The sequence below is a fragment of the Neodiprion fabricii genome, chromosome 2 (assembly GCF_021155785.1).
Source record: "Neodiprion fabricii isolate iyNeoFabr1 chromosome 2, iyNeoFabr1.1, whole genome shotgun sequence".
Taxonomy (NCBI): Eukaryota; Metazoa; Arthropoda; class Insecta; order Hymenoptera; family Diprionidae; genus Neodiprion; species Neodiprion fabricii.
Genome location: NC_060240.1, coordinates 35,593,237 through 35,620,962, shown reverse-complemented (window position 1 = coordinate 35,620,962; position 27,726 = coordinate 35,593,237). Strand labels below are relative to the sequence as shown.

The 27,726-nt window shown below is 40.6% G+C and overlaps 1 protein-coding gene across 4 annotated transcripts in view; it reads left to right on the top strand.

Annotated features, from left to right (window-relative positions):
• The window catches only part of LOC124174853 (intraflagellar transport protein 56), a 62,237-nt gene extending 35,601 nt beyond the window's left edge, over positions 1-26,636 (top strand). For 2 of the 4 annotated variants that reach the window (XM_046554425.1, XM_046554424.1), the window contains exon 2: positions 23,932-26,636. In XM_046554425.1, coding sequence (XP_046410381.1) covers positions 24,041-25,504 — 1,464 coding nt within the window. In that variant the 5' untranslated portion in view covers positions 23,932-24,040 and the 3' untranslated portion in view covers positions 25,505-26,636. Of the gene's footprint in view, positions 1-16,071; positions 16,727-23,931 lie in introns of those variants that run through there. The other 2 variants (XM_046554423.1, XM_046554421.1) reach the window with 2 other exon arrangements.
• Positions 26,637-27,726: the final 1,090 nt, after the last annotated feature.

The window sequence follows — 27,726 nt, the reverse complement described above, 5'->3', positions numbered from 1 at the left end:
TACAATATCTGGCGCATCTAGCGAGAAGAACCAAACTCCTGAGAGCTGCTGTCAGCTTATTTCGCTGCTACCAGAGCGCGAGAACTCGGTTCCGCGATTCCCGGAGGCAGAGAGTCGAAACTGCATTGGCGTAGACACTCCTCTCCTACCAAATTTCCCCAGGCGTGCGAATTTCGCGGATCTTACCCTTCGGATCCCGGAATCCGGATTCCGTCAACCCGGTTTCAGGAAGGCCTCCACGCCGCGCAGAGATTCTCGCATTCGGCGATCAGGGCCGGTTCCTAACCTCGACGACGACGCAGGGTTGCACTCGTCGCGAATCGAGGCCCTCGCCTTTTACCCGCGATGCGAAATCTCCCCCCGTATTTCGGTGCCACGCCTATGCAACCGGCACAATCCCGGCTCGACGCCGGCGCAGTTTTCCTGGAAGTCCGCGTTCCACCCTCCGGACTCGGTCCAACCGCCGATCGCAGCCTCTTCCGAGAAAGGCCAGGCCCTCGTCCTCCTGCCCGTCTCGCTCCGCGCCCTTCCAGCTACCCTCCGAAATTCTCTCCGCCGTTGCACGGTTCTTTGTTAACCAGTAAATTGCTACTCCCCGTTTCAACGCCCGACGATGCAGCTCGTCTGTGAGCTTTACCTGCACTTCGCACTCCGCTGACCCGCCAGACGATGCTACCGGATTCACTCGATACCTATCCGATTCTCAACCGCGCTGCGGGATATTCAATATCATTGTGCGCGGATGCGCTTCGCTGCCTTCCCCCTCCCCTGCGGAAAAAGCCCGAGGCGTGTACAAAATTTCGAAAAACGGAAGATGGAAACTGGAAACGGGGAAGCGGAAGATGCCGCGAGCTCTTCTCGTCCGATCGTTTTACTTTGCTTTGCGTGCTCCTCGTTCGTTGGGTTATCCGAGTCTGTATATGGGCAATTAGAGCGGTGGACGATGGGTATGAAACGGATACACTCTGCGATGCCCGTTCCATTGTTTGAAATTTAACCTAGGTATGCAGCCGGCGCAGGTGTAATCTCTTGTCCAATTTCGTCAGGAATTTCGAGTTACGGTTTAGCATCACGTTTTTCTTGTACAATTGATCAATTCGTCGAATTTGATTTCGTTACACGAATACTTTGATGGATGATACACGATCTTGCTTAGGTAGGTACGGTGAATTACACCGCGATAAACTTTGAAAATGGAGCATTTCTTTTTTATTATATTTTTTTCAATTGACTTTTTTTTTTTATCCTCCTCATCAACCGTCAGTACACCGGAAGATTAATGGTTCTGAAATGGAGTCCGACTGATTGAACCCTGGAGCTTATTGAAAGAAAGATCGTTATCGGGAATAGGGGCGATGCCCTGCGCACTGCCTCCCGGTTTACGGGGGCTTGAAATTGCGGGTTTCTTGACGAGTTGCTCTTGATCCGGCATGCCGAGTTAGTTAAGCTCGCTCCGCACTGTGTAATAATTATTCGCAAACTACGTGGGTGTCTGTAGCGGAGACGCGTGTCATCCTTTGTTTCCCGTCGCCGCTGATAGAGGCTACGATGAGTTAGAAGGGTCAGTTAATTGCTCGCAGAAATCGGTCAGACATACTAAAATCCCCCGTGTATTCGTCGCAATTTGCTATATACGGATCACAGTGTGAATCCGGCTTAACGCATTCGCGACGACGAAGCTATGCGTTAATTTAACCGGCTCAAATCTCATCTCGCATTTAGATTCTCAAAGAGGCTTGTACCTAACTCGTAATGCGACACCTTCTCACACAGGTATATTTTACCTAAGTGTAATTAAACCTTGTCGGACGAGGAGGCGAAATTTTCAAACAATTTTGCTCACGCAGGAGAAGAAATTCCGCGAGCTTAACGTATAATACGAATTCATTTTAACGTATAATAGGAATTCGAGATGATATTAATACCGAGTTTACGTCGAGTTTTGAGGTGCTGATACCGAGTTCAGGCCTTTCACGGTATACCTAACGTGATAACGGTTCGACGGTTTATATATATATATATATATTTTGGGTTTTTAATTCCACGAAATCAGAAGTTATGTTAATTCGAAAAATTTACATCACGTGCCGTACGGTATGACGATGTGATATGCATTCTCGGTAATACGTTACGTGTAACTTTACATAAACGCATGTATGTGCATGGATGCATATTGTGTACACTTTTACGTGGAACACCTGCGGTAGTTAATTGATATTAAAAAATTGTTTCGTCGACTGTCAATTTTCGCCTGCAGTTTACGATTTGATTTGCAATTACCAAAATAGTAGGCAATTAAATTTCTTTTTAGCTGAAGGCCGCGGTCGAAATTATCGATTCGGATTACCAATGACCCCTCCCAACTATCAGAAAAATGAAATAGCGGTATCGGAAAAATTGCAATCTCAAATGTATACTACACTCCGACCGGACTAACCTAGGATGAAATGAAACGGGTCCCAGCGAAGTGAAAAAGACGCACAATCGCGGCCCGTTGTACACGGTTTAACAACCGGGGTCTTGGCCGCCATCTACGGAGGCTGCCATTTGATCGTTAATCCGAACCGTCCGTCGACGGCATCATAATCTGCGATTATAAATAGCCACCGGGCCCAAAGTGCTTCCTGGTATTCCGCGCGTTTGCAGCCCGCAGTTGCGCGCACCGCAAGTTAATGCCATCAGCGTCTATTAATATACCGCGTTTTTAATGGCTGTGACAGCTGATAGCGCAGAGTGAACCGATACGATTGCAGTAAGGCCGAAGGTCAAGGCACGAGGTAAAGAGCGAGTTTTTAACCCAAAAAGGAAGGGGAAAAGGGAGGAATGGCTTCTCTCTGCTATATAAGGGGGAATTTGTATTCTCGGAAGCGCTGTTACACCCTTAGAGCTTTTGGCCCTTAGGCTATGTACACGGAAACTCACCCTCGTATCAAAATCGGTCGGTGGAAATTCACCTTCCGTCAGCTATATCGTTGATCATCGTGCTTTACGCGTCGCGCAAATTTCCTCGAAAATTATAATTGAACTGTCAGGTACAAAAGTTTGCAGGAAGACAAAAAAGGTCAACGATAACAATCGTCGCTTCGACGAGGTTCAAACTTGTTCGTTTTTGTGCGCGTTTATTTTTGAACAAAGTAAAGTATGAATTTTACCGTGGTACATTGTACGATTATTTGTACTTTTCCCGAAGCATCCGATTTCTTGAGTGACCACGTGTGGTCCACGCGTTGAAAAATTGATCGGGATATGAATTTGATTTTGACATTTAGAGGCGAGTCAATTTCCAATTCCAGATTTTATCGTCGATCTTTACCGTACAATAAAGCCAATCGTCGTCTCATCCCTCGGACTTCAGCCTTCTTTTTACCGCTAAACAGGAACTTGGACTTTTGGGATCCTTATTTTGTTAGGGCAGGTAATATCGTTGCGCAACGCGTTCCTCGACTTTGTTGTACCTACCGATTTGGTCACCTGCTGCAGTAAAGCAAACTGCGGCAGCAGATGATGACAGAGACAACCTGCAGGGTCGTAATTTACTCGGACCCGTATTTACCCCAGGGTTCCTGGAAGCCATTACTAGGTTTGTCAACGTCAAATATGTCTCGCAACCGCCCATAAAAGGGGGGGTGAGTCAGGGGCTTAGGGTTGGGTTAGATTCTATATGCAGGCTGGATGGCCAAAAATCAATACTTTTCTAATATGATTCGCGTACGAAATTTCTGCACACTGAGTATATTTTATAACGTTGTTAGATTCGCAAGCTACGAAGATCTCTCAAACGGTAGAAAAATATCAAATACCGGAATTACAAGTCGAAGCTTGAATATATCGATGATAAAATTGCTCAAAAATCATTCGATATTGCTCTACGACGGGTGATTTTCTTTAAAAGACTATTTTATAAAAAAATGAGTGACAAAAGTTTTCGTTTTTTTTTTTTCTTAAATTGTTTTAGCAGTCCATTTCATATTGGCATATTCTTATCATAATCTGTACATCGGTGCTGTTTTATAATTGAATATTTAACGATGTCGATACGATGTAAAATAAAAAGAGTTCCAATGAATTTTCCAGAAAATAGTCTTCCGAACAAAATCAGCCTGCCTCGTAGAGTGAAATTCACACGACAGATTTACCGATCGTGAGCTTTTGCGTGTGATTTCAGTATTCTTAATTTTTCTCGTTTTCAAGCAGATTCACCCGGCTTACAGACACAACAATTTGACACCCAATCAACGCACGACCAATTCGTGTAATAAAATCAGGGAAAGGTATTGATTTTTGGTTCGCCAACCACCTCGTCCCTCATCCTCGCAGCCTTTCACATCTATCATATACCGGATGCCGTGCAGCGCTTCGGTAAGAAAGAAGACGATAATTCATCGTTTCGCAATGATCGCCTTACGCCTGTAATGCCCATCGTTTCGTTCTTCTTCCATTCTTACAACCGGCGGCATCAGGGCCCCGCCAATTTGCGTGTGAATACGCGCCCTGTATAGTCCGTCGTTATAACTTGCGTACATACGCGTGTAACCGGTTGTAAACCAGCGCAACTACGCTCGGCTATCTTCTCTTCAACTTTTATTCCTCCATTTTTCTTATTTTACCTCGGGGCTCGGGCCTCCGTCGGCCATATGTATCGGTGCTCCCTTACGCGATTTTCATTCTACGTGTATGTACTTTAATCAGTGCGTAAACTAACGATAAATTTCTCATAAACTCGCATACCTATTGTGAACGATAGTTACGACTTGTAATATTCACAATCGGTGTAATAACGGCAAGCGCTCCTTTTTCAGGAACCGCGTTTGCAAATAATTTTCATTGCCAATATATATATATATATATACATATATTTTGTACACATGTATGTTACGTACCAAAAGTTGTACATATCTTACGTACAATACTATATACGCGTACACAAGCGAACGACGCGCGTATTTTCTTATCGTATAAAATTGATTGCTCAATTCCCCGAGTCTGTCCGAGTCGAGAAAGAGAATAAAAACGAAAAGAAGTTGGAAGAAAAGTTGATATCTTAGGGTCGTTAACTTGCCCCCGTTTTGCCTGAAATTCGTGAGATCGCGGACCAGTATATATACTGTACATATACGCTCGTATTATATTTTAAAGAATATTTATTTCTCCGAACCGTCATGCGTCATGTTACGTGTATAATATATCGTATGGTTACCTACGATGTATCGATGCTGCTGCACGAGGGAACGGCCTCACCGTCAGCTGTAACAGGAGGGTGTATTTGCACGTACGTGCGTGCGGGATGAATGTCCATTACGCTTGCAACCCCGTGTAAATAAAATATATCGCAAAGCGATTGTTGGTTCCAAGAACCGCGCGCGGGGATTCGGAATCGAGCTAAAAGTAAAGTGAAGAAAAAAGAGTGGAAAATAAAAGAAAACGGTGAAACGCGTCTTCGTACAAAAGGGATCCTCCTCTCGTCGCCGCCTGTCCGTGTGCGCCTGTGTCGAACACCGGATCGTAATACACTTCGTGTATTATCGTCAGTCCGAGTTATGGCGTATAAATATATATGTGTACTTCTATGTGTGCGCAATATATACCTATATTATAGAATTCTTGGAAGGCGGGTTTTATTATTTTACGTAACGGTTAGTTCGGCCCGTAGCTACTATACGCAATTGCGTTGTTCCGATCGTTTGGTAACTTTCATATTGTATGCAGTATATGGACTTTTTGTAACGCAGTGGGTAGGTGGGTACATCCGTACGTAGCCTGACAGCTGTTTATTTTACCCGCCGGCGGTTGTGAATTTCTCGGGAAATTTATTATCCAAAAACTCGACCCCGTCTTTCGGGGAATGACCGAATTTCCCAGGCAGGGTTCGCACGTACTGATAACGTCTGGAATACTCGGGGAATTTCTTACAGTAGGAAAAACTTGGGGGATTTTCAAAATAATACCGAAATTTTCAGTCTGTCGAAGAAGAATAAACTCGTTCTTGTACAAAGTATTGTCGATCTTGAGAAGAAAGGAAATTGTACTTGAAATTTGGTTTCATCGTCCCACTTTATACATTCCGTGCGTATTGCCTGATACCAAACCTTCTTTCGTGTTTTTTTCACGGAAAATCGTGGACTGTTTTTTTTCAAATTGATAGATAGTAAAATATTTACTAGTTAATACCGAAGGTATAATTAGGATTAATGCGTAAAACAAATTGCCATTATTCAGCGTTATATTTCTTCTAAGGTTACTGGAAAAAAAGCCTATTCTCAGGCTGTAATACGTTGGAAAATCGGGGAATATCTGTTTCCAAAAAGCATACGAGAACCCCGCCCGTGAATGAATGTAGTATATTATAGTCATATAGTAGATGTGTATAGAGGTGTACAGTTAGTGTGCTAGAAAGTACAAACGGACACCCGTAATTACCGTAAAGTGGCCTTTGACTCTTTGCGGGCTGGACAGAAACGTGCGCATGTGTGTCTGTGCGTATGTAGATGCATAAATAGAAAGAAAGAGAGAAAGAGCGAGAAAGAAACGATTATGAGAGGACATGAGAGGGGCACGTGAAGTAGAGTCTGCAACAGCCGGAAGCGGAAGTCACTCGTTTTGACTGCAAGAGGGAAGAGGGAAGAGAGGGGGGGGGGGGGGGGGCACAAACTAGCCCCGCCACACTCGCGCATCGCAATCAAACGGCAAAATACCGAGAAATTGTTATTTGTTCGGCAGTTCTTTGCGCCGTTCTCACTTGGTGCAATTTATATATCAATGTGTTTGTAGGTGTATCGTATAACGTGCAATATAACTGACGCGGAGGCAATCATGCCGAGTGTTTGGCTGCGGTCTTAATATGAAATAATTGAATTGGACGAAGCATACCAAACAGAACAACGGTAATTTTTCCATTTATTTGTTGTATGTACGCAGATATTAGGATATGACGACGGTGCTGCACCGTCGCATCGTTCGATCGATATATGTTGCGACGTTGTATTTTATACTTCGTCAAATGGGTTAAAATACACAACCATATCTATCTTTCACCTTTTTCTCCGGCTGTAATTAATTTTCTGCAATTCTTTGACTGTGTCTAATTGCATCTTGCATCTTGTTTATACACTCGATACTATTGCCTCATCACCTACTTTTCTTGTGTTTTATCTATTGGGTACAAACCCTCCCCTCTGTCATTATCTTGTCCATGTACTGAGCGAGCCGTAAGAACCGTCATAGAACCGTCATAGAACCTTCGTAGAACCATCGTAGAACCTGATCATATCTTTCCTTTTCTTTTCTTCAATTATCTAACATTTGACGCCACTGCGTCTGGCGTTCAGCAGCAACACTACCTGTATACTTATTGTTCAGACCGGTACCTCTGCTCCGTAAAGTGACGGATTATCTGCCCTCGACCCATCTTCAAGTATCCTTACCTGGGAAACCGTATAAGTAATAATTACGGGAAATCATTACGGTTCAAAGGAAATGAAAAATTGTTTAATAACGGTACATGTTACATAATAAGACGAAATAAATTGTAAACAATGTCCGTCAAGCTGATATCGATGCGTACGAATCTCTTGGATATATCGAAAGATATACCTATGTACAGATATAGTGTACAACAAATATTATTTTACACGATTTCTCAGCCCTGTAATTTGTTTTCTTCCACTTTACATCGTGTATACGTGGAATCTCGTATACACTAAATCACACGTGATGGTATGACAAGTAATACGCTTCCCGACCTGAGACATTATAAATTGAAATCAGTTTTCGTTGGAAGCTCCGCGATGACGAGATTCCGCGTGCGTATATGTATATGTGTGCCTCTGTGTATGTATATATATATATAGTGCGTCTGACGACGTCCTCAGCTGATTATACCATACACATGCGGTCTTCCGGTGAGATAAGACGGATGATTACGGGGATGGGAAGGTCGCGGTCCAAAGACCAGTTTCGTAAATCAATCTCTGCATATTATATATATATATATATGTATGTATATATGTATATATAGTGTAACGATCTAGGCGTTACAGAGTAAATAAAACAGGTTCGTGAGCTTACGATGCGAATTATAAGGGGCTACGAAATTAAAATATGGGAAAAATGCTTTTATTGAGAAATGTGTGTTATCAGTTTAAAGTATGAAACAAGACTGCTTCGACAATAATATTGTTTGACGCAGCAACCTTATTTATTTTGTGACATATGAAAACTCTCATACGTCTTTTATCTACGATGACTATCTAGATTAGAAAGGGGGACAAAACAGGTGATTTCACCCTTTGTCACATTATATATATATATATATATCCACCGTCAGCATTATTGTATAAACATTACTACAGCGTTAAATGTGTTAAACTCTTTGAAAATAGAAAACTGCAGTTCAATTTTATCCTCGCAATTGTATAAAAGTACCGCGCGTTCAAGATATTTGATAAAATTTCGACACTCGGACTCGACTACCTTATTCAAATGAACATTAGAACGTTTGGCTGCTAGCCTCACAATCAGCCTCGTTCGGCTTCTTCGTACAACGTATATACATACGCACACAGGTATATTATAATATCTGGAGTACAGACGCGTTCGCAATGCCAAAGCTTTAAACCTACGCAGTCCGATGCGATGCCCACGCTCTTCTGCCTCCTCCGCACGTTGAATATCCGCCCGTGTCAAGGGTATACGTATTATACCCTGTACCCGGAGCTGAGCTTTCAACCAATGGCTTTGCAGAGGAGCGATAGGTACGGTCGAGTTGACGTATGTGGACGACGCGTTTCTGCAGATGCACTTTACTTCGCAAGCCACGACGAGGAGACCTGCGTGACTCAGGATTCGCCAGGTGTTTCTTCGCGCTTTCCTCTTCTTCGTATAATCATTGTACCCACCTACCGCATCATCGTCGAGGAACGCGTCGATTTCGATCTCGATCTCGAGACCGGGCTGTCTGCGGTCGCTGTACCTTCTGTCACATACCTGTAAGGTAACTATGGCTTCTCTGCGGACAAAGGACGAGAGAGGAGTTGGGAGAGGACTATCAAAGTTATCGGAAACTGTAATGAAATCCGTCTCGGTATTGGACGGAAATTTCAATATCTACGGGCATATTCGATATGAATTATTTATACCGATATAAATATGTTTTTCTAGAGGTCGCGTGAAAATAATCTTCAGCTGCGAATTTTGGGCTGCATGCAATTTCGTCATTCCTCATGTTTGTAATCGAAAGTAACAGCGGAAAATAACAGTTTTACTAATTCTAAACTGAAACTGTTTGTTATAGATGATGAAAAGTATATCTGAGTTGTTTGTGGATAAAAATTGAAGCTGTTAATAACGCGTGAGACAGTTATATGTAATAGTTGTATCTACAATTGAAAATAAAATAAATAACTCTTGTGATATGAAAAATGGACCGTACATCGCGTAAAACCGGGAAAAGTCTAGTAATGCGTTCATTGCAAAATATGAAGCTGAAGCTAGCAGCCAAACGTTTTTAAATTTTTTGGAAATAGAAAAATCCAGATCGGCTTTATCCTCATAATTCTGTAAAAGCATCCGGGGTTGAAAGTGTTTGACAAAATTTTGAATTTTCGACTTCACCGCGTCTTTGGAATGAACATTAAAACTTTTGGCTGCTAATTCTTGCTGCCAGCTTTAGTCTCGTCTGAAAACTTATAATTATAAATAGCTGATTGTGAGATGAGAACGTTTGAAATTTTAGTTCTGCTAACGCGATAATACACGTTTCTCGAATTTGAGGTGTCGTGTGGCTTAGGAGACACTTCGGTGTCATACAAATTTTCTCGAATTGGAATGCTTTTGATCTTCGCGATTAAGAGTAGATGGGAATACTTGACGGAAACTTTGACGATGATTCTGTCTTTTATAATAAATTGTATATATATACATTAAAAAATTATTTGGGGTGTGCTGGTAGTAAAATTCTTCGGGCCGGGTCAGGTCAGATAAAATGGGTTACTTTCGGGTCGGGTAACAAAAATTTCGAGTTACTCGTAAATCCCAAGTCACCCGAAAATCGCGACTTGCCTAAAAATCCTAAGTTCCTCGAAAGGCTCGGGTTTGTCGAAAATTGCGGTGCTTTTGAAAATGTTTGTCACGGCTGTTTTCGCTTCTACGAAAATACCGGGATTTCTAAAGTGAACCGCGACTTTCGCAAATTTCGAACTTATGTCATTTCGGAAAGCCCGGATAATCTTAAGATCAATTTCGTAGCCGTCTGGAATAACGAGTGCTGGAGGTTTTAGTCTCAAGAAATCAGACTAGAGGCTCACCGAAAAATATATTCTTCGATTCTTGCGTATGTGTTTCATTAGCGCATCATCGTAAAATAATATTATTATTGACAGTAGGGGTTTGCAGGTACTGAAATTCTCTGGGTCGGGTTGGGTAAAATGGAATACTTTCGAGTCAGGTATCTCGGGATTGTCGAAAACTCCGAACCGAACCCGAGTTCGAATATCCGGAATTTCGGATACCAGGACACCCCTAATATATATTTATATATATTGTTACTAAGGGTGAAATCACCCGTTTTGTCCCCTTTTTAATGATCCAGTAGTCATCGTAGATAAAAGACGTTTATAAACCTCTTATGTCTTTCAAAAGAATAAGGTTGTTGCGTCAACTAACATTATTGTAAAAACAGTCTATCTCGAGACTTTAAAAGGAGAGCTTCGTCACAAAATAAATCCTTTTTCTCTCTTAATTTTCCGCTTTGTAACAATATATTAATCGTTTCCTCGAACGATCGAATGGAAAGATAATAAACATTTCTCTAAAATGCCTCGTGCCGTTTAACGTTCATTTATATATCCACCTTACACGTCCTCAAATGATTTTATACCTGTATCCAAGCTTAGAGCGTTACTTCCGAATTTTGTCCAAATTTTGTTTCATTTCAACTTGATATATATATATATATATATATATATATTATCTTTTTTTCTTTTGTGACATGATAATTAGATTAGCAGAACTCTTAGCATACGATGTGTATGTATAGCCGGTAAAATTTTCCTCATCTCTGTAAGTGGATAAATTACATTTGTTCTAATTATTTTATACATGTATTGCGTACGTAATTGAGAGTACTGTAAATATAAATATAATGAATTTTACGAACGAAGTGGAAACAGATTCACAGAATACCATTTGCATAATGCTTAATCCCAAATGTTTCGAATTCTGGGAAACTTAATTTCATCAAAACGTCGGTGCTTTGTACGCCCACTTCGTCGTTCGAATCCTGTTATGATTTTAGGAAAAGCGTTGGAGCCGCGCGACGACGCCGGCTTAGCAGATAATAATTCGAATTTAATGAAAAACGGAATTACAACAGCGGTCATTCGTTTTTTGATATCATTTCGTGTTTTGATATCTTACTCATATTACTGCATTCACGACGCTGCCGTAGCGTAAGAAACTGTCTTCTTTTGCAACGAAATTTTTAGAATTTGCTCTAATTAATACCCTTCTAAATTTGCAAATCACGTAGCGTGCAATCGACTCATGCTCGCACATTCATACATACATACATACATACATACATGCATGCGTGCACGCATACGGTCGTGACGACGCGTGTGTTCGTATGAAAAACTGGTACAGTGTCCCAAGGCACTTTCTTGTTTTCTATTAGTGACGTTACAAAGTAACAAAAAAAAATTCGTCCCGAAGCGTAAATACTTGTATACGAAATTCCAGGTTAATTCTACTAGAGTTACCCTCTTGTTTTTAGTCCGTGATTTTTTATATTGCTGTTCCAGCTCCAAAAAACAATCCAACTTTTTTTTTTTTTTTTTTAATTATGCAATTCTCCTCGTTGTTTCCAGAGCACTGTAATTGTACGATACTTTCCAGTACTGTCAAGATTGTAAAAAAAAAAATGTACATAAATCCTGTAGTAAAAAACCAAAAGTATCTCAACCAAAATTAAAGCGAACAAGCGTAACGGTAATTTTTTATCAATTTTTTTTAACCGATTGATCATTTCTCTTTTGGTTAGGTCGATTTTATTTTCAATTTCCAGGCATCGGTATAATTATCTTTCCTGATATAACAATAATATCTGAAAATTCTACTTGAAAAGCTTGAATATGCAAAAATCAGGAATTGGTAAAAAGTTGATTAAAAAAAATTACCGTGTTACCTGCCCGCTTCAGATGTGATTGGAATATTTTTGGTTTCAGTTATAGAAGTTGTCTCATTTTTTTCATTATTTTCACAGTTAAATCAACGAGCCCCGAGGGCGTGAAGAGGGGTTGCGAAAATGTGAAAAAAAATTGGTATGCTTTTTAGAGTTGGGAAAATAGTATAAAAGATCGTGAAGCAAATTCAATAGGGTGAGGGTCAGACCCTAGTCGATTTGAAATGGAATCCCCAAAGGTGTATACATATACATATATGTGTCTGTACGTACCTGTAATGTGTGTTGTAAAAAAAGTAAGATGGTGTACGTACACGTGTCCGGTAAAAATTTCGAGTGCTCTTGAATCGCGAATCGGGATTCGTCGGGCGGCCGTTTAGAGAGAGAGAGAGAGAGAGAAGCGTTTATTCGCCCTGGGACAAGTCCCCTCAGGCGGTATATGGACATACATATAAACATGAAATGTGTACGAGTACAACAAATTACAATAAAATGAAGAAAAAAAATTTAAACTCGAGTTAGAAAAGACATAGAAAGAAGAGGTTGGAATATACAAATTAATAGAATAAAAATGAGCTGTAAATGAATAAAAATTAAGGGAAACAAACAAAAAAACAATAATATAAATATACAAAAATATAACAGTACAACAACAGTTGCATACGGAGATTGATTGATTGATCGATTACGAGGAGAGCTTCTATTTATTCTACGCGTGCCTGTATGCACATGTAATATGCAGATATGGATAAAAGCTCGCGGTCGTCTTCTCACTCGGGTTACAAAAACTCCTCCTCTCGCTCGCCTGCTCGCTGAATTCAGAGTGAGCCAGCGAGGGAGCCGATGACCCCTTCGTATTTTTTATCTCTCCCCCCTCGACGTCTGTCGCTACGTCTGCCTCTCCATCTGTTCGTCGGGCGCTGCTACGTCGCATCGACGCGACGTCCCTCCCGCAGGTACGGGCCCTACCCTGCGCACCAGGCTGCTGCCCTTTAACGAACTTTTATTCTCATTCCCCTTCAGGCGATTCGAGGTGGTGGATCGGGTAGTATAGGTGTACCTACGTGGTTGCGATACCTACTACCACGGTTTCTTTTACACTGAGGCAGCTGGTCCCAGAGGAAGTAGAAATTACGGGAGTATCTACAGACCCTGCAGGCGGACTGATGAAGGGACGCGTGGCTGACAGTGAAACTCATTCTCTTAACAAGGCTTACGTGGAATTCAATTTTCACGATAAGCAATTTCGGTAGCTATAGACGCACGGGGATCCCGGGAAAATTGGGAACTTTCCGGAAGGTCGCAACCCTCGATGTTGCTTCACGGTTGCTTTGAAGGTTCACTTTCCCTTTACCCGCTTTTCATTTAAAATTCCTCTACAGCTACTCTACGTACACATTATATATGTATATATGTTTGCGATACGTGCTGCCGATTTTTACGTATATATATAATATATGACGTATGTACGTACTTACGTACATATACATCACGCGAACGATACGCTACTCGCGGATCAATGAAAAGCAATTCGAAACTATGGCAGGACTTTGTAATCTCTTTGTAATCAAGTTTTCGCATAAATGCAGAGTTGTTTTTTTCCGTCGTTGATGTACAATTCAAACCGTACGTTATTTCGTGTGTTTATCAATCAAACGTGAAATAAAATTCATGCTCGTCACTCGAATGACCATATTCCACAATATACGCGTATTGTGTTTATTCACGATATCCACTTCAATGAATCATGTTATACCTATCTACGTTTAATGTGTTTTTTCTTCTACTTTTCATTCATGTTTTCTCCGAATATGCATAAGCCGCTCGGGTCATCACGGACAACTCAACAATTTGCGCTGTCTACACGCTCTGTTATGTCGAGTTCGCGCTAAACTTGTCGCAAGCTAAATTTCTGGATAAAGCTGTTGTTCGTTGTTAATGAAAATTCCTCCCCTACAGACCGGACGGGTCTCTGTGTGAATGGGTGGATGCGTAAAGCTTTAGCCACTCTCCTCGGATACTTGGAACGAATTGAAACGGAGCTCGGTACGGTGTAATTTCAATTAAACCTCGTGCTTGTATAGCTTTATGCATATGTATAGGTACATGTACGCTTTGTGTACATAAACCGGCTGCAGTGCTGCTGCACTTCGTGCGGCACGTGGTATAAATTCAGGCCATTCGTGTCGCGCGGTTCAAGTATATTATGCGTATAAGAAGACTGTATTGAAAAGAAAATCGGTCATTTTCTGTTTTTTCAAAATTTAGGTCGAGTGTATTATTCGAAATGACGAAAAAAATATGCTGTCCAAGTTTCAGCTCTCAATATTGATATTCAGAGGCGCTTCATAGCGATTTTCTATTTCCTCTTTGAATAACATGGGGAAAAATTTGTTCGAAACTTTGGAACCTGACAACTCGTCGACGCGTTGGCGTGCCCTTAAGACCAGACACGCATGTTTCTAAGGAATTGAACGCTCTGCAGAAAATGTCTCTTGTTATTTTACGATCAATCTGCTATTTCGAAAGTTATTTAAGATCAAAAGGTGTTTGAAGACACGCATAGTTTTGTACGGACACGCGCGCAGACACACCGAATGAGCCTAGGCACTAGAATTACGTAAGTGTACATGGTGGACCACGTGTGTAATTGTATCATGCGAGATACGGTGAATTCTAAGCACGGAATGTGTTACCACGTACTGTACCGTATGTGGAACATTCAACGAGCCGAGCTTTTATGATGAACACATTTTTGCTAAACGTTTACATTGCATAGGATTCTTTGAACGGTCAATTAGCGGGAATATTATATGCCTACTCTATAATTACATCCGTACACATACACATTCGCGCATGCACACCCGCGCACAAGGCGATAATTCAATTTGACTGTACTCGTCGTTATCTCGTGTATTCACGGCTCATAATACCACGAATTTATTGGTTCGGCGATAGCGAGTTGCCGGGATCGTTTTAACCTCCACGATTCACCAACTCGAGGATAGATGATTCGCAAAAGTTTTTTTTTTTCACAATTGTTCACCCGGTATCATATTTTCCGTGAAACTATCAGACAACGTGGAATAAAATAAAATAAGAACGACAATAAGTTGAGACGGAAAAAGGGGAAGGTAATGTATAAATTGACGCGATTTGAAACAAGCGTGAACGACGCAATTTGAATAACCTTTTTCCCATCGCAACGCCACAGCCAACATGCGTGAAATGTAACAGAAATTGAAAAATTCGCACTCCGCGAACGGATATTTACATGATATTATTTGTTTCAACGAAAAGTTACAATTCCCGCCGATATCGCATATCCTTGTAAAAAGTTATTTTTCCGAATGAAAATCATCGGTACGGTAACAAAAATTTCTTCGATTCAGTCTACACTCGTTATTCCCCCTTTGCTTCTATAATTCTTATACAAGCGAGATTGAAATGTACATGGCAATTGACTTTTGGAAAAAAAGAGAGAAAATCGCAAGGACAAATTACGGTGATCGTTATTGCTGCAGAGATCGGCGAAATCCCCCCCCTTCCGCCCCGCGAGTATGAATGACTTTTGCTAGTTCGAAATGAATATAGAGGGAAAAAAAAAAAAAAACTGGGTGACGTGTTTCGCCGAAATTGCTTTTTCCGGCTTAGAATACAATTATTTTCGCCTAAATATGGCGGAACCGAGAAACGTCGAGAGCCGAACCGGGGGAGGGGGAAAGGATTGAACCTCCTCCCCCCCCCCTGAAGACGACGCCGGCGTTCTCGGATCTCTCCCCACCGTCTCGTCGAGATCTTCTCCCCCACCCGCGGTGTTACATGCGACTTGTCCCCCCCCCCCCACTCGCGGTAATTATAGATTCATTCACTTGAAGCGGGTTGGCAGCAGTCAGTTGCTCGACGGAGTTCGAAGGGGCGCGTCATTCCTGTTTGCCGATCGATATTCAACGAGGGGACCGGAATACGGACGTGCGAACGGTCTATTACTACGACAGATGTGAAAAACGCGTGTGAAATTTAAATCGAGATAGTAGGAGAGAAAAAAAAGTAAATAAATAAATAAAACAGCGCGGGCACCGAACACGATTCTAGTCCGATGTGTTGAAATCGTTCTGAAAATTGTTTCGTACGATTGAATTGATTGTGTTGTACGTGCGTCGAGAGGTGATAAAAAAAAAAAAAAAAATTCCAAGAACCGTACTCGTGTAAATAATAATAATAATAATAATAGTGTAATAGCTGTAATAATTTATATACACACATATATATATATATATATGTATGATAACGGTAATAAAAATTATCGTCAAAGTAACAAGAGGAGACTGAATTTTTAACAAGTGATACGACAAGGTTAAATTTTTTATATATGTTCGAAAGACTGGAATACGCGATTAAAATTATGTATTTTTGGTGAAGATATTTGAGTTTGTGAATACTTTGTACAGTGGCGCTGACGTTGGATTACACTCGAATATTATACATATATAGGGAATTAATACACCTAAGGTGGATCAGGCTCTCTTTCGATCGAAGAAATATCAACCGGTAAGGATATTATCATCTCGTCATCATCGTTCGTATCGGTTTTATAAAATACCGGGAAGTGCGTGCGACGCGTGAAAAACACACGTACGCCTTGACAGTGAAAAAAAAATAAATAAATAAATAATGAAATAGAAGGAAAATGCATCGTGTTCGGCACGTGTCTCGCGGCAGTCGTGCAATGGCACATTTTACGTATAAATCTCTCTATAGGTGGATAAAGAATTAAGCGTGTCAAGTATTCTCGGAACAAGATAAGTAGCAGCTGCCGCCTTTCGTTGGTTGGCATCGCGCTAATTAAACTCCCGATCGCGTCAGAAAATGCGCTCGAGAATGTTCGCGGAAAGTTTTTCGCCGTCGGCGATACCGAATTTATTTAACTTAATACTTGTCGGGGGTGGAGGCCGAATTCCTTTACTTTTTTCTCTTTCTTTCTTGCCTTCTTAACCTTGAACGATCGCAATCCGGATACGAACGCGGAGCGGTGATTTGGGCACGTTGAATATGTATTCCAAGAATCGCTGTCAGCAGTTTGCCGCTTATTTAGCGATTTAACCGCGTTGTATGGAAGAATTTATAGCTGGTATGCATTTTTACGCGGGACACGTTATATAGAAGGTAAATGTAGAGGTCTGTACCTATTGCGAATTATTGGTATGTTGACTGCAATTACTTTCGTTCGTCGAAATTGCGAAGGTCTCTTGGAAGGAACTTTCTCTCCTTGGAAAATGAAACGGCCGGTGTGCCCGTTACTCGGAACTGCTTTTATCCCCCACCATTAATACCTTCATCCTAACGAAAGACCGAGCCGTGTTCTGAAAAAGAGTTCTTCTCTCTCTCTTTCTCTCTCTCTCTCTCTCTATGTATCTGTTGACATTCCAGTCCTCGTCTCGAGTCCTCTGCGTTTGTCTTGACTAAATAATTATTGCCGCGAATTGAACGGCGTTTTAGGTAACGGTTTAGAAACAAGGCTCTTTTATAATATGCATGCTCGTTTTTGCGCGAACTCGTTATTACCTAAACATTATATCAAGCATATCGTATACGCTAGACGATATTCCGAAGATCGAATTCTCTCGCCTTCGAGGAAAGGACAAAACTTTAAAAAAAATCCATTCGCTATACACGTTGTTGCGAAATTATATCGTATGATCGTATCTTACTCCATGACGATTATTTTACGACATGTACTTGTATGCTATACGTATCGTGTACCTCCTATAATACGATCCTTACGTCACGTTGATGAGAAAGATCTCTGCACGATATTCTCTTTGTATGTTGCACGCGACTCTGGCCTGTGTCTCTACGTGCTGCACACCGTCCGATAATCAATTTCTACGAAATTCGATGAACTTGTGAAGGGAAAAAGAAAACAAAAAAAAAAAAAACATTAAACAAGACAATGCCTGCTTGCCTGCATATCTTCCCCGCCTAGAGCTAGCCAATTATTTCTTTATTCGCAAGAGGGAATTTGTTCGAGGTTATAAGGCATGGACGGTGTTTCTCTCTCTCTCTCTCTCTCTCTCTCTCTCTCTCTCTCTCTCTCTCTCTCTCTCTCTCTCTCTCTCGCATTACACGTATTGAATTCAAGGTTCGGATTCCGAGTAAATATTCTATTTCTGACTTTTCTACCACTGCGTGATCCTCTCCTTTTTCATGAAGATTATATTCGTATTATTTACGTGCGAGGATGACTAAAAAATTTCGCCATTAAACTTGTTTATATATAATGTAGTATTATATATATAGAAAATTATTTGAGGTATTTCTTTTGGTTTGTTCAATTTTGAATTCAGGAGAAAGGAATGAGAAATGAAATACGTATAATTTCTTAGAAAACAGAACCGCCTGCGCGCTGTTTATCTTTTGACGCGGAAAGTTGAAGAGAATGGGGGGAAAACGGTATTGGGAAGAAAAAAAAAGGAGCAATGCATCGATGCAATATTAACGCGTGAACAAATCATTCGCGTTACCTTGAACTCGTTAGTAGAAATGTGTCTTCTCTACGAAACCGGATAGATATGAATCTCCGTATAATTATAACGACGATTTTAAACTCTTACCCGGAATTATATTTATTCGATTCGTTTCTCTTTAAAAATCGATAAAATAGGGTGGTGATTACAAATTTTCACTATTAAAATCTCACCTATACACCAAGCGTGAATGATAAATTTCCTAAATTTTTTCCTTTGAGCGCAATCAATTATGTAAATATTATGTCAACGATGTGTACACAATTTTGTTTTTCACGTGTATTACCTATGCATTTTTATACCGTGTAGTAGGTATAACACCCACGAGTATTTTCAACAGAACAACCAAAAAGAAAATAAAATAGTTTTCTAGCTACCGTAGCACACGCGTGGACCTACGTACCTATAAAAATATTACTTATACTATACGTGATCAGGTAGATTTTTTTTTTCTAATCTCATTTACCCACATTCTCGACCAATGAAAACTGCGAAAATGCAACTGATGAGAATGACAGGCAAAAATCTCCTATGTAAATTTTCCAAACCGGAATACCGTCCACGTGCATCGGTAATTTCCCGTCAGCTGTTCTCGGCATCCTTGAATAATATACACACACATACGTACAAATTATACCGTTTTTCTATATCCGTACGGAAATCGCGATAGGATAAAGTATGATACGTCCGTCGCTCGGGGGGAGCGGAAAGATAGGAGGAGGTGCGGCTGACACCGGTACGTCTCGAGAGAGAAAGAGAGAGAGAGAGAGAGAAAAAAAAGAAAGATATGTGCGAAGTCGAAATGGAATCCGAGCGGTGTGGGGGATAGTAGCTGGCCTTCTGGCGTTGCCACATATATCGATGCCCCCGCCTCGAGGAGGTTCGGCTCAACTCGGTGAGACGTCGAGCCGACGGTTCGCGGAAGTGGCGTTCGCCTTACTCTCCGAATACTACGAATCACACACACAACCCGTGACTCTCGCATACGCGACCAACGCGACGAAGAGTGACGAAGAAAACTCCTCCTCGAACCGCGGGGAGGGAAGAAGAATCATCGTGCACCGGTGAACGATTGCGTCGCGGCTGTCTCATTTCTCGCTCTTTGTTTTTTTTTTTAATTCTATTTCTTTATCTTGATCATCGTTGTCGATGATCTTCCCTTCCTTCCTCAACGCGCAAGCAGTTTCTGTTTTGTTATTACACTACTTGATTAATCGGCGTGATCGTTGTAGACTTGTAATCGAACTGACTATAATTATAATATAATATAATTTCTCTATCACTCTCCGTGTGTGTACGTATGATATATAACGTGATTTTCACTAACGACATTAATGTATACAGTAATAATTGCGTAATAAGCGAAGAATAGAATTAACGCGCAGTTAGGCGACGCAGTTTTTTTTTTTTTTTTTTTCTATTTTTGTCCACTTATTGCCAACTTTACCTATCATTTGCAGTGCGAGGACCAAGATTCTGATTCTGACGATTAGTCAACTGCACGGTGCACGTACCGGAAAGGGTGCAAAAGACGAGACGTACACTAGACTGGGCCAAAAAAAACGCAGAATTTTTTTTTTAATGGTACTGTAAAAACATTTGATTTTTGAGGGTAATTAGTATCTCGTTATTTGTATCCGGTATTATATTATAACGATAAAAATAAGGTTTCATGAAACTGAAACTAGCTAGCAGCCAGAGTTTGCAGAGAAATGTGTTAAAACTGTTTGAAAATAAAAAAAAAAATCAAGTCGGCTTTATCCTCACAATTCTATAAACGTATTTGTGGTTGAAAGTATTTTACAAAGTTTTGTTTCTTAGACTTATCGTTAGCTACCTTCTTCAAATGAACATTAGAACGTTTAGCTGCCAATTCTGGCTGCTAGCTTCAGCCTCCTCTCATGGACTCGCGATTACATTGTTTACATCGGTTAAACTCTCATTTGATTTTATTTTAGCATGGAAAAAATACTCGTGTGTCGACGTTTTATTAACACATCCGGTTTTCTTTTATACATGATTATTCATGTAAATGTTTTGCGTGAATGATTGTGTACTTAAATGGGAATAATTTTGTTTATATTTTATAACAGAAATGACAGAACCATGGCATTTTCTGCTGCGCGGTCCTATTGAGAGATTGGACCGGTCACTTAGGCACAATTTGTGCTTCATATTATATTGTATATACTTCTGCGACGATGTTGTAACATATACCGAGAAACAAAGTTTTTGAACTAGTAAAAACTCGTTTTAACTAGTTTTTATCGCGAACGGTTTATATTCGAAGTATTGGCATCGAGAAACTAGGTTGCCATTGAACGGCGCCTGGTAAATTGTACCAGAGTTGTCAAAACTAGTCTCGAACGGCGACGGTTATAATTTATTATTTCCTATAATTAACTATGCGTTCCGAAAATTTATTTCTTGTTCGTTATTCCTTCCAACGAATCTACTCGTCGGTATATGTACAAATACTTATTAATATTCGTCTCACGCGCCAATGCTGTATACTCATACGTACGTTAACCCACGTATAGACCTGTAATAAAATACACCGAATACGCATTTTATAGTCATCCAATTAATGCCAAAATCACAATTCGAATTGATTGGGTAACGAATTGAACTGTCATAGGTTATTTTCGTAAATTGTATCTCATTTATATTTTAATTGAAATGTATATATAACTATTTGACCGACGATTTGTGATAATTTCTACACTAGCGAGGAAAAGAGTCATAAATATGGACATATCTATAATACGTGTAGACATTCGAATCTGACAGACTGAAGATCGGAACTAAGCATGTGTTAATTTAAAATGCCGAGGAGCGAATTCTGGGTATTTCTATTCTGTTTTATTCATCTATTTTTTCTTCTTTTTTCACTCTTTCTATTTTAGGGAATAATCAGCCATCAGAGCGTGTAAATGAAGTTTCTAATTGGATTCGGTCACGTAGGCTCGCAGCGAGTGAGGCGATATAATTTCTCAGCGGACGGTTTAAGCTCCTAAGTTTTACATACGCGTTTAAATGTGTGCGCGTCTTTCCACCGCCTTATATTCTGCAAAACAAAACTGTATTATACTATCTTATATTTGTATATGTATGAGCGTGATATGATGATAGTTTATTCAAAGAACGTGATGTAGAAAAGCGAGAACAACGAAACGGTAGCATTTTGTCCCGTTGCTTGTGCAATACCTCTTAACCTATATGTTGTATACGACGTTGTAGATGCCGCATACGGCAGGTATGTGAAATTCAATGAAATGACGCAATTTAATAAACTATTCGCGGAAATCCAATAACATTCCGGTATCTCGTGTGTATGCGTACGTATAAATTATATACGTATATTCACCTTCGGATCGCTGACGACGGGAGGAGATGGAGAGGAGAGCTCTCGCTGCTGCTGCTGCCGTTGCAGCACGTAAAGGAAACCTTTATGGCGAAGTGCACTCCGGCAATAGAACCTTCTTAGAAACGGCAAAGTTGGTCCGTTGCTGGATAGGAGAGGAGAGATGAAGACCGAGAGTCTCCGTCGTTGCTGCTGTTGCTTGCACGGCACAGTTTATATGCTTAGAGACTCTGGTTTTCTCCGTTTGGTTTAGGCCAACTCGTCCGAGCGACCCGCCGATCCTGAGAATATTTCGGCTCACTCTGAAACTCGTTTCCACTCTCTTTTCCTCAACGTCGTCGAAATATTATTATCGTCGAGGAGGAAGAAAGAGAGAGAAAAAAAAAAACAAAAAACTATTGATAGTTATAAAACTGAAACAAAAAGAAAAAGTTCTGTACCTTGTTAGGTAGGATTTCTACTATTTTTTTCAAGATCGACTTGTTGGGTTTGCGGAGGGGTCCGATTTTCAAACCCGACACGCCTCGTTATTTTTGTTTGTTTTGAGTACTGGAAAACCTGAAATTGTACCGTGGAATTTTCGTTTTTTTTTTCACCTCAAATTCCATGTTTTCGGAAATGTTTTATATATTCGATGTGTTCTGTTTTCGCCAATGTGGACAAACGTAACGATTCCTGAAAGTCGATATTAGTTATCGTTTGAATGAGTAAATAGAATCGAGTGACGAGATTTTTGTTCGGAAAAGCAATAAATATGTTCGGAGAATACGTAAATTCTGAGTTTATTAATAAATGTATAATTTTCACGTTCTTGGCGAACTATCTTCGCGGAAGGCTTGAAGTTAAAAAATTCGATTTCGCACTCCGACTTTCAATACTGTTTATCATTTGAAGAAGAAAGAACAAACAAATATGGTCAACTGTTAAACAACGAATAACCGAATTCCGAACCTTGTACGACACGTATTTTCGTACGTGAGATTCGAAACGTTCAACTTGGAATAGCTTTTCCGTGAAAAAATGTCGGAATGCAAATGTTTTTCTTTATTTAATCCCGAGCACGAAGTCGACGACTTGTTTTTCAAATATCCGCGAGAGATTCTTGGTATAGAGGAAAGTTGTTGGAAGTTTGGGAATTGTGTTGACTCTTCGTTGTTACGGGTATAAACCCTTATACCTGCTGTGCGGCGGTATTGTAGGCCATGACAATTTCACGGAAAGTTATCTTCATCTTCTCCTCCTCCACGTCCTTCTTTGAACTATGCAAGTTTGATAATTACCAAACGTTAACTATGCGATGGTTTGTCACTCGTACTCGTTTTAACAATCTTTTGTATGATATAACGGTAAATTAGTTGGCGCGTGTTTATTGCGAAATCTTTTACTTCGGTCGCTCTTCGTTGTCTCATGTTTTTTTTTTCTTATGGTTCCGTATATCATCGTCTATTCATCCATTTCCGAAACTTTGTTATTTGTACTTATTGTTAAAATGAGACGAATGTGGCTTCGATCACCACACGTGTTGACAACTCGAATTCTCGGATGGCGGTAAAGTTTACAAAAAGTTTTCTTGTTCAATGTCGCACGATACGCGACACGATCTTCTGTAATCGGTAAAAGACCTCTTGTGTTTACAGAACAAACAATGCGTAATTGATTTATACTATATCAAAACCCGTAAAATGTAAAGCATTTTTCTCCGTACATCATATACTCGTATTCAACGTTTTCTTTATTCCTGCTGACCGAGAATATTATAATCATTCACGTATTCGGTCTTCATATACATATATGTATATTTAAACACGTCATTCATGCAAGACGCAAAACTAACTCGAGTTTTTTCTCAATGTTCATTGTTGCAGACTGACATCGTGGTCGTTAACCAACGCCGTATAAGGGAATGTTGTCCGTTTGACGATAGAGACAGAGAGGAGTTGAAACGAGAGCGGAAAGCGAGAGAGAGATATCGGGATGTTGACTCTGATGTGCCCAAACTGTCGACACCGATTCCCGGCACCGGGATGCTGCGATTCGTCGCTGATGCCGTCGATGCCGAGGGATCAGTTCTCGACGAGCTGCGGGGGCGATTTTCTCGTGCCCCGAGGCTACCTTCACGGCGGAGGCTGCGTGATAAACTCACCGACCATTCTCCAGGGTCCCGCGATAATTCACGGATTGGGAGCGGCGCAGGACGCGCTTTACAACAACCAAAACGAATTCACGAATTTGATACTCCGTAGCGATCAGCCGAAACTTGAGCAGCAATCCCAGATGAATGGGAAAAGCGGCAGCCGTTCCTCGTCGCCGATCGACGGTCGGATATCGTCTCACAGTCAGATCGGAGACACCCGGGATTTGACCGCAACGGGGAAGAAGCGTAACATCGAGGCATTGATCCCCGAGCCGAATCCCCAGAGGGGAATATTCCAGAACCCCCATCCGATGCTTTTCCCACCGCCGAGCGGGTGTCAGGAGCTTCCGGGAACGCGGGCGTCCGCGGATTCCGGCTCGGCGGGCACCGCCTTCGACTTCCGGTTCCACGAGGCCGAGGATTACGCGGATTGGACGCGGAGGAAAAACGGCGAGGTGCCGAAACTGACAGGGTCGCTCGGTCCGGCGAACATGACGAAATCTTCGGCGGTTTCCGTCGCTGCCGGAACCGTCATCCAGGTCAACGCGACCCTCCAACTTCCGCCGAACGTCGGTCAGTGCACCGTCAATATAACTGCGACAGCTAACTCCGTGCCGAGTTCGAGCAGCTCTAGGAGTCGGAACAACTTCCACGGCGGTGGAATCGTCGAACCCGAGGCTTTCGGGAATACCGGATACGGCTGCGATCGCGAGGACAACAGCCCGACCACTCCCGTTTCCTGGGTACTGCCATTCCCCTGGGGAACGAACGGGAACTCCGGGAACAACAGCACCGACTTGGAGAGAATCAGCGCCGCTCAGAGGGTACTCCAGATATCCGGATGGTACCACGAGGGTCTCAGTTGGCAGCAGAGCGCCGCTCTACTAAACAATTCTCCGGTAGGATCGTGGCTGATGAGGGATAGCTCGGACAAGCGGTACATGTACGCCGTTTCCGTTCAAACTGCCCGTGGACCGACGGCCGTAAGGGTTCACTACCTCTGCGGGAAGTTTCGACTCGACGCCGAACCCCGCATGGCGCCGTTGATGCCGATGTTCGATTGCCCTATTAAAATGATCGAGTATTATATAGAGTACTCGAAGAAGATGAAGGAGCAGAAGGAGGTTTGGGTCGATCACAGCGGGCAGCTATACAGTCAGATTTATCTAACGAAACCTATTGCCAAGGAGGTCAGGTCCTTGTCACATTTTGCGAGGCTCGCTATTAACAGGAGCAAAATATCTACCAAGGAATTGCCGGCACCACTCAGGAATTATATTACGGAGTATCCTTACACCGAGTGATTATTTTGTCGATTCTACGACAAGTATCATCGTGATTCTCCTCTTATTAACGGGATCATAATCTGCGAATTACATACGGGGAAGTACATGTAATAACACCAGAAAAATGGACGTTGACGATTTATTATTATATTAATATTATCATTACTACTACTGTTGCACAACTACCACTACTACTACTACCGCTACTACTGCTATCGTTATAGCGCATCTTCCAATACTTATTTAAGGGTAAATTTCTACGTATAATGTATATGTACCTAATCGGTATAAAAATATGTATAAATCCTTATACAGGTATATGTATATATATTATACGGATATATACAGTAGTGATTTATTTTTGTATAGAAACCGCAATGTAAGGCAAGGTAGGCGTTATGCGTGTAAAGATAGTTTGCAAGGAAACGACAGACGTCAAATCTCAACTAGAGCCAGGTTCCTAGATGTCGCTTGTTTAAATGATAATAAAATAGGACGAAATGAATCGTGACGAAACGAAACACAAAAATTCGGTACCAATCGAGTAGGTGCGTGGAAAAAAGGAATAGAAATACAAGGAAGAAAACAAAAGGAGGATAAGACAGAAAATATGTCGAAACTAATCTACACAGTCAAGAACCGGAATAATAATAATACTAATAATAACAATAACAATAATAAACATTATAATAATATTAATATAATTGGATGAACAAATTGCGAAAAGTATCTAATGATGATAATAATAGTAATAATAATAGTATAACATTCACAAGTTATAAAGACGTAACAAATATAATCTCAGATTCGTGCAGAAAAGTAGCTTACGTTAATATAACGAACTATATTAAATTATTGCTTTCTACACACTGTACGATATACATATAACTCATGATATCGCGTGAACGATAGGTTAGAGAACCGGGTAATAATGATGATAATAATAATAATGATAATAATAATAATAATAATAATATTAATAACAACAACGATAGTATAAACTCTGTTATAACCAAAGAATTGAGGGGACGCGATAGACAGAGAGAAAGAAGTCTACCTCTAGTATTACAACGTTTTTAAATTGTACAACTTTCCTTTTATCGTTCTTTCTTTACCAAATTCTAATCGTTTTATTTTTAATCCGTTTTAATGTTGAACGTTTTAAAAACTACAAACATCATCCCGATTCTGCAGCATAATAATGTCTCTATGCGACCGAAACGTTTACATTACACAACGAATCATTATGATAATTAGATATTTGGGTTCTACGCTATTTGTAAAACGTCCGTTACGGTAAAATGTGTTTTATTCAACCCATGCGAGTCAGGGTACCATATACATACCCTGATTGTTAAACGAGTGAACGCGATCTGAGAGTCTAGTTACATCAGTCGCTAATCTCCAAGGGTAATAATTTTAGTTTGAAGATATATATATATATATATATATGGTGCTTTGAAATTGGTGAAAACGAAATTAGGCTTCTTCTTAATGTATACATTCGGCATTCTTTTCGAAAATTCGTATATATTTTTCTACGTTCCTTGATGGGATGGAAAAAAGACAAAAGTATGAAAAGAAATAAATTTTAAGCACTGAATACCGTGTTATGTATTACAATTAGAAAATCCAATAACTCAGTGTGACGGTGCAAAATCTCAGCCAGATAACGATGAAAATATTAATCTATAGTTGTTTTCTTCTTTCTATTCTGCCGTCTGCACGCATTGTGTAAATTTTTAATCACCATGGAATGCACTCGTTTGTTTCCTTGCAGTATAAACTGTGTTGCTGCATTTTATTTTTCTACTTCTCAACGTGCACAGTTTATATCCATTATTTAAATTATATGAAAATCTCCGCATCGAGGTCCTAAAATAGCTCTGCTAAAAGTGTAAAATAACGTACTGACGTAGCAACGGAAAAAAAAGAAGGAACGTATGAAACAAACAGAAACCAACGAGTTGTTCGACGATGAACTTCACCTTCATTTCATCTTTGCACATTCATATTATATAGGTGAGAATGGCTTTGTGAGAAAAGAGGTGTAAATGCTAAAAGTGACAGAGACGGGTAAAGCAAAGTAAATAAATAATTGAAATTTACACGTCTTCAGTTAGCTGTATTATATAGGTATATCTTTCACACACATTAATAGCAAGTAAAAGTGGCTCATTGATTTATGATATGTAAGCCCGAAAAAAATAGCTGGCTCCTAATTCTTTCTGAAACGTCGA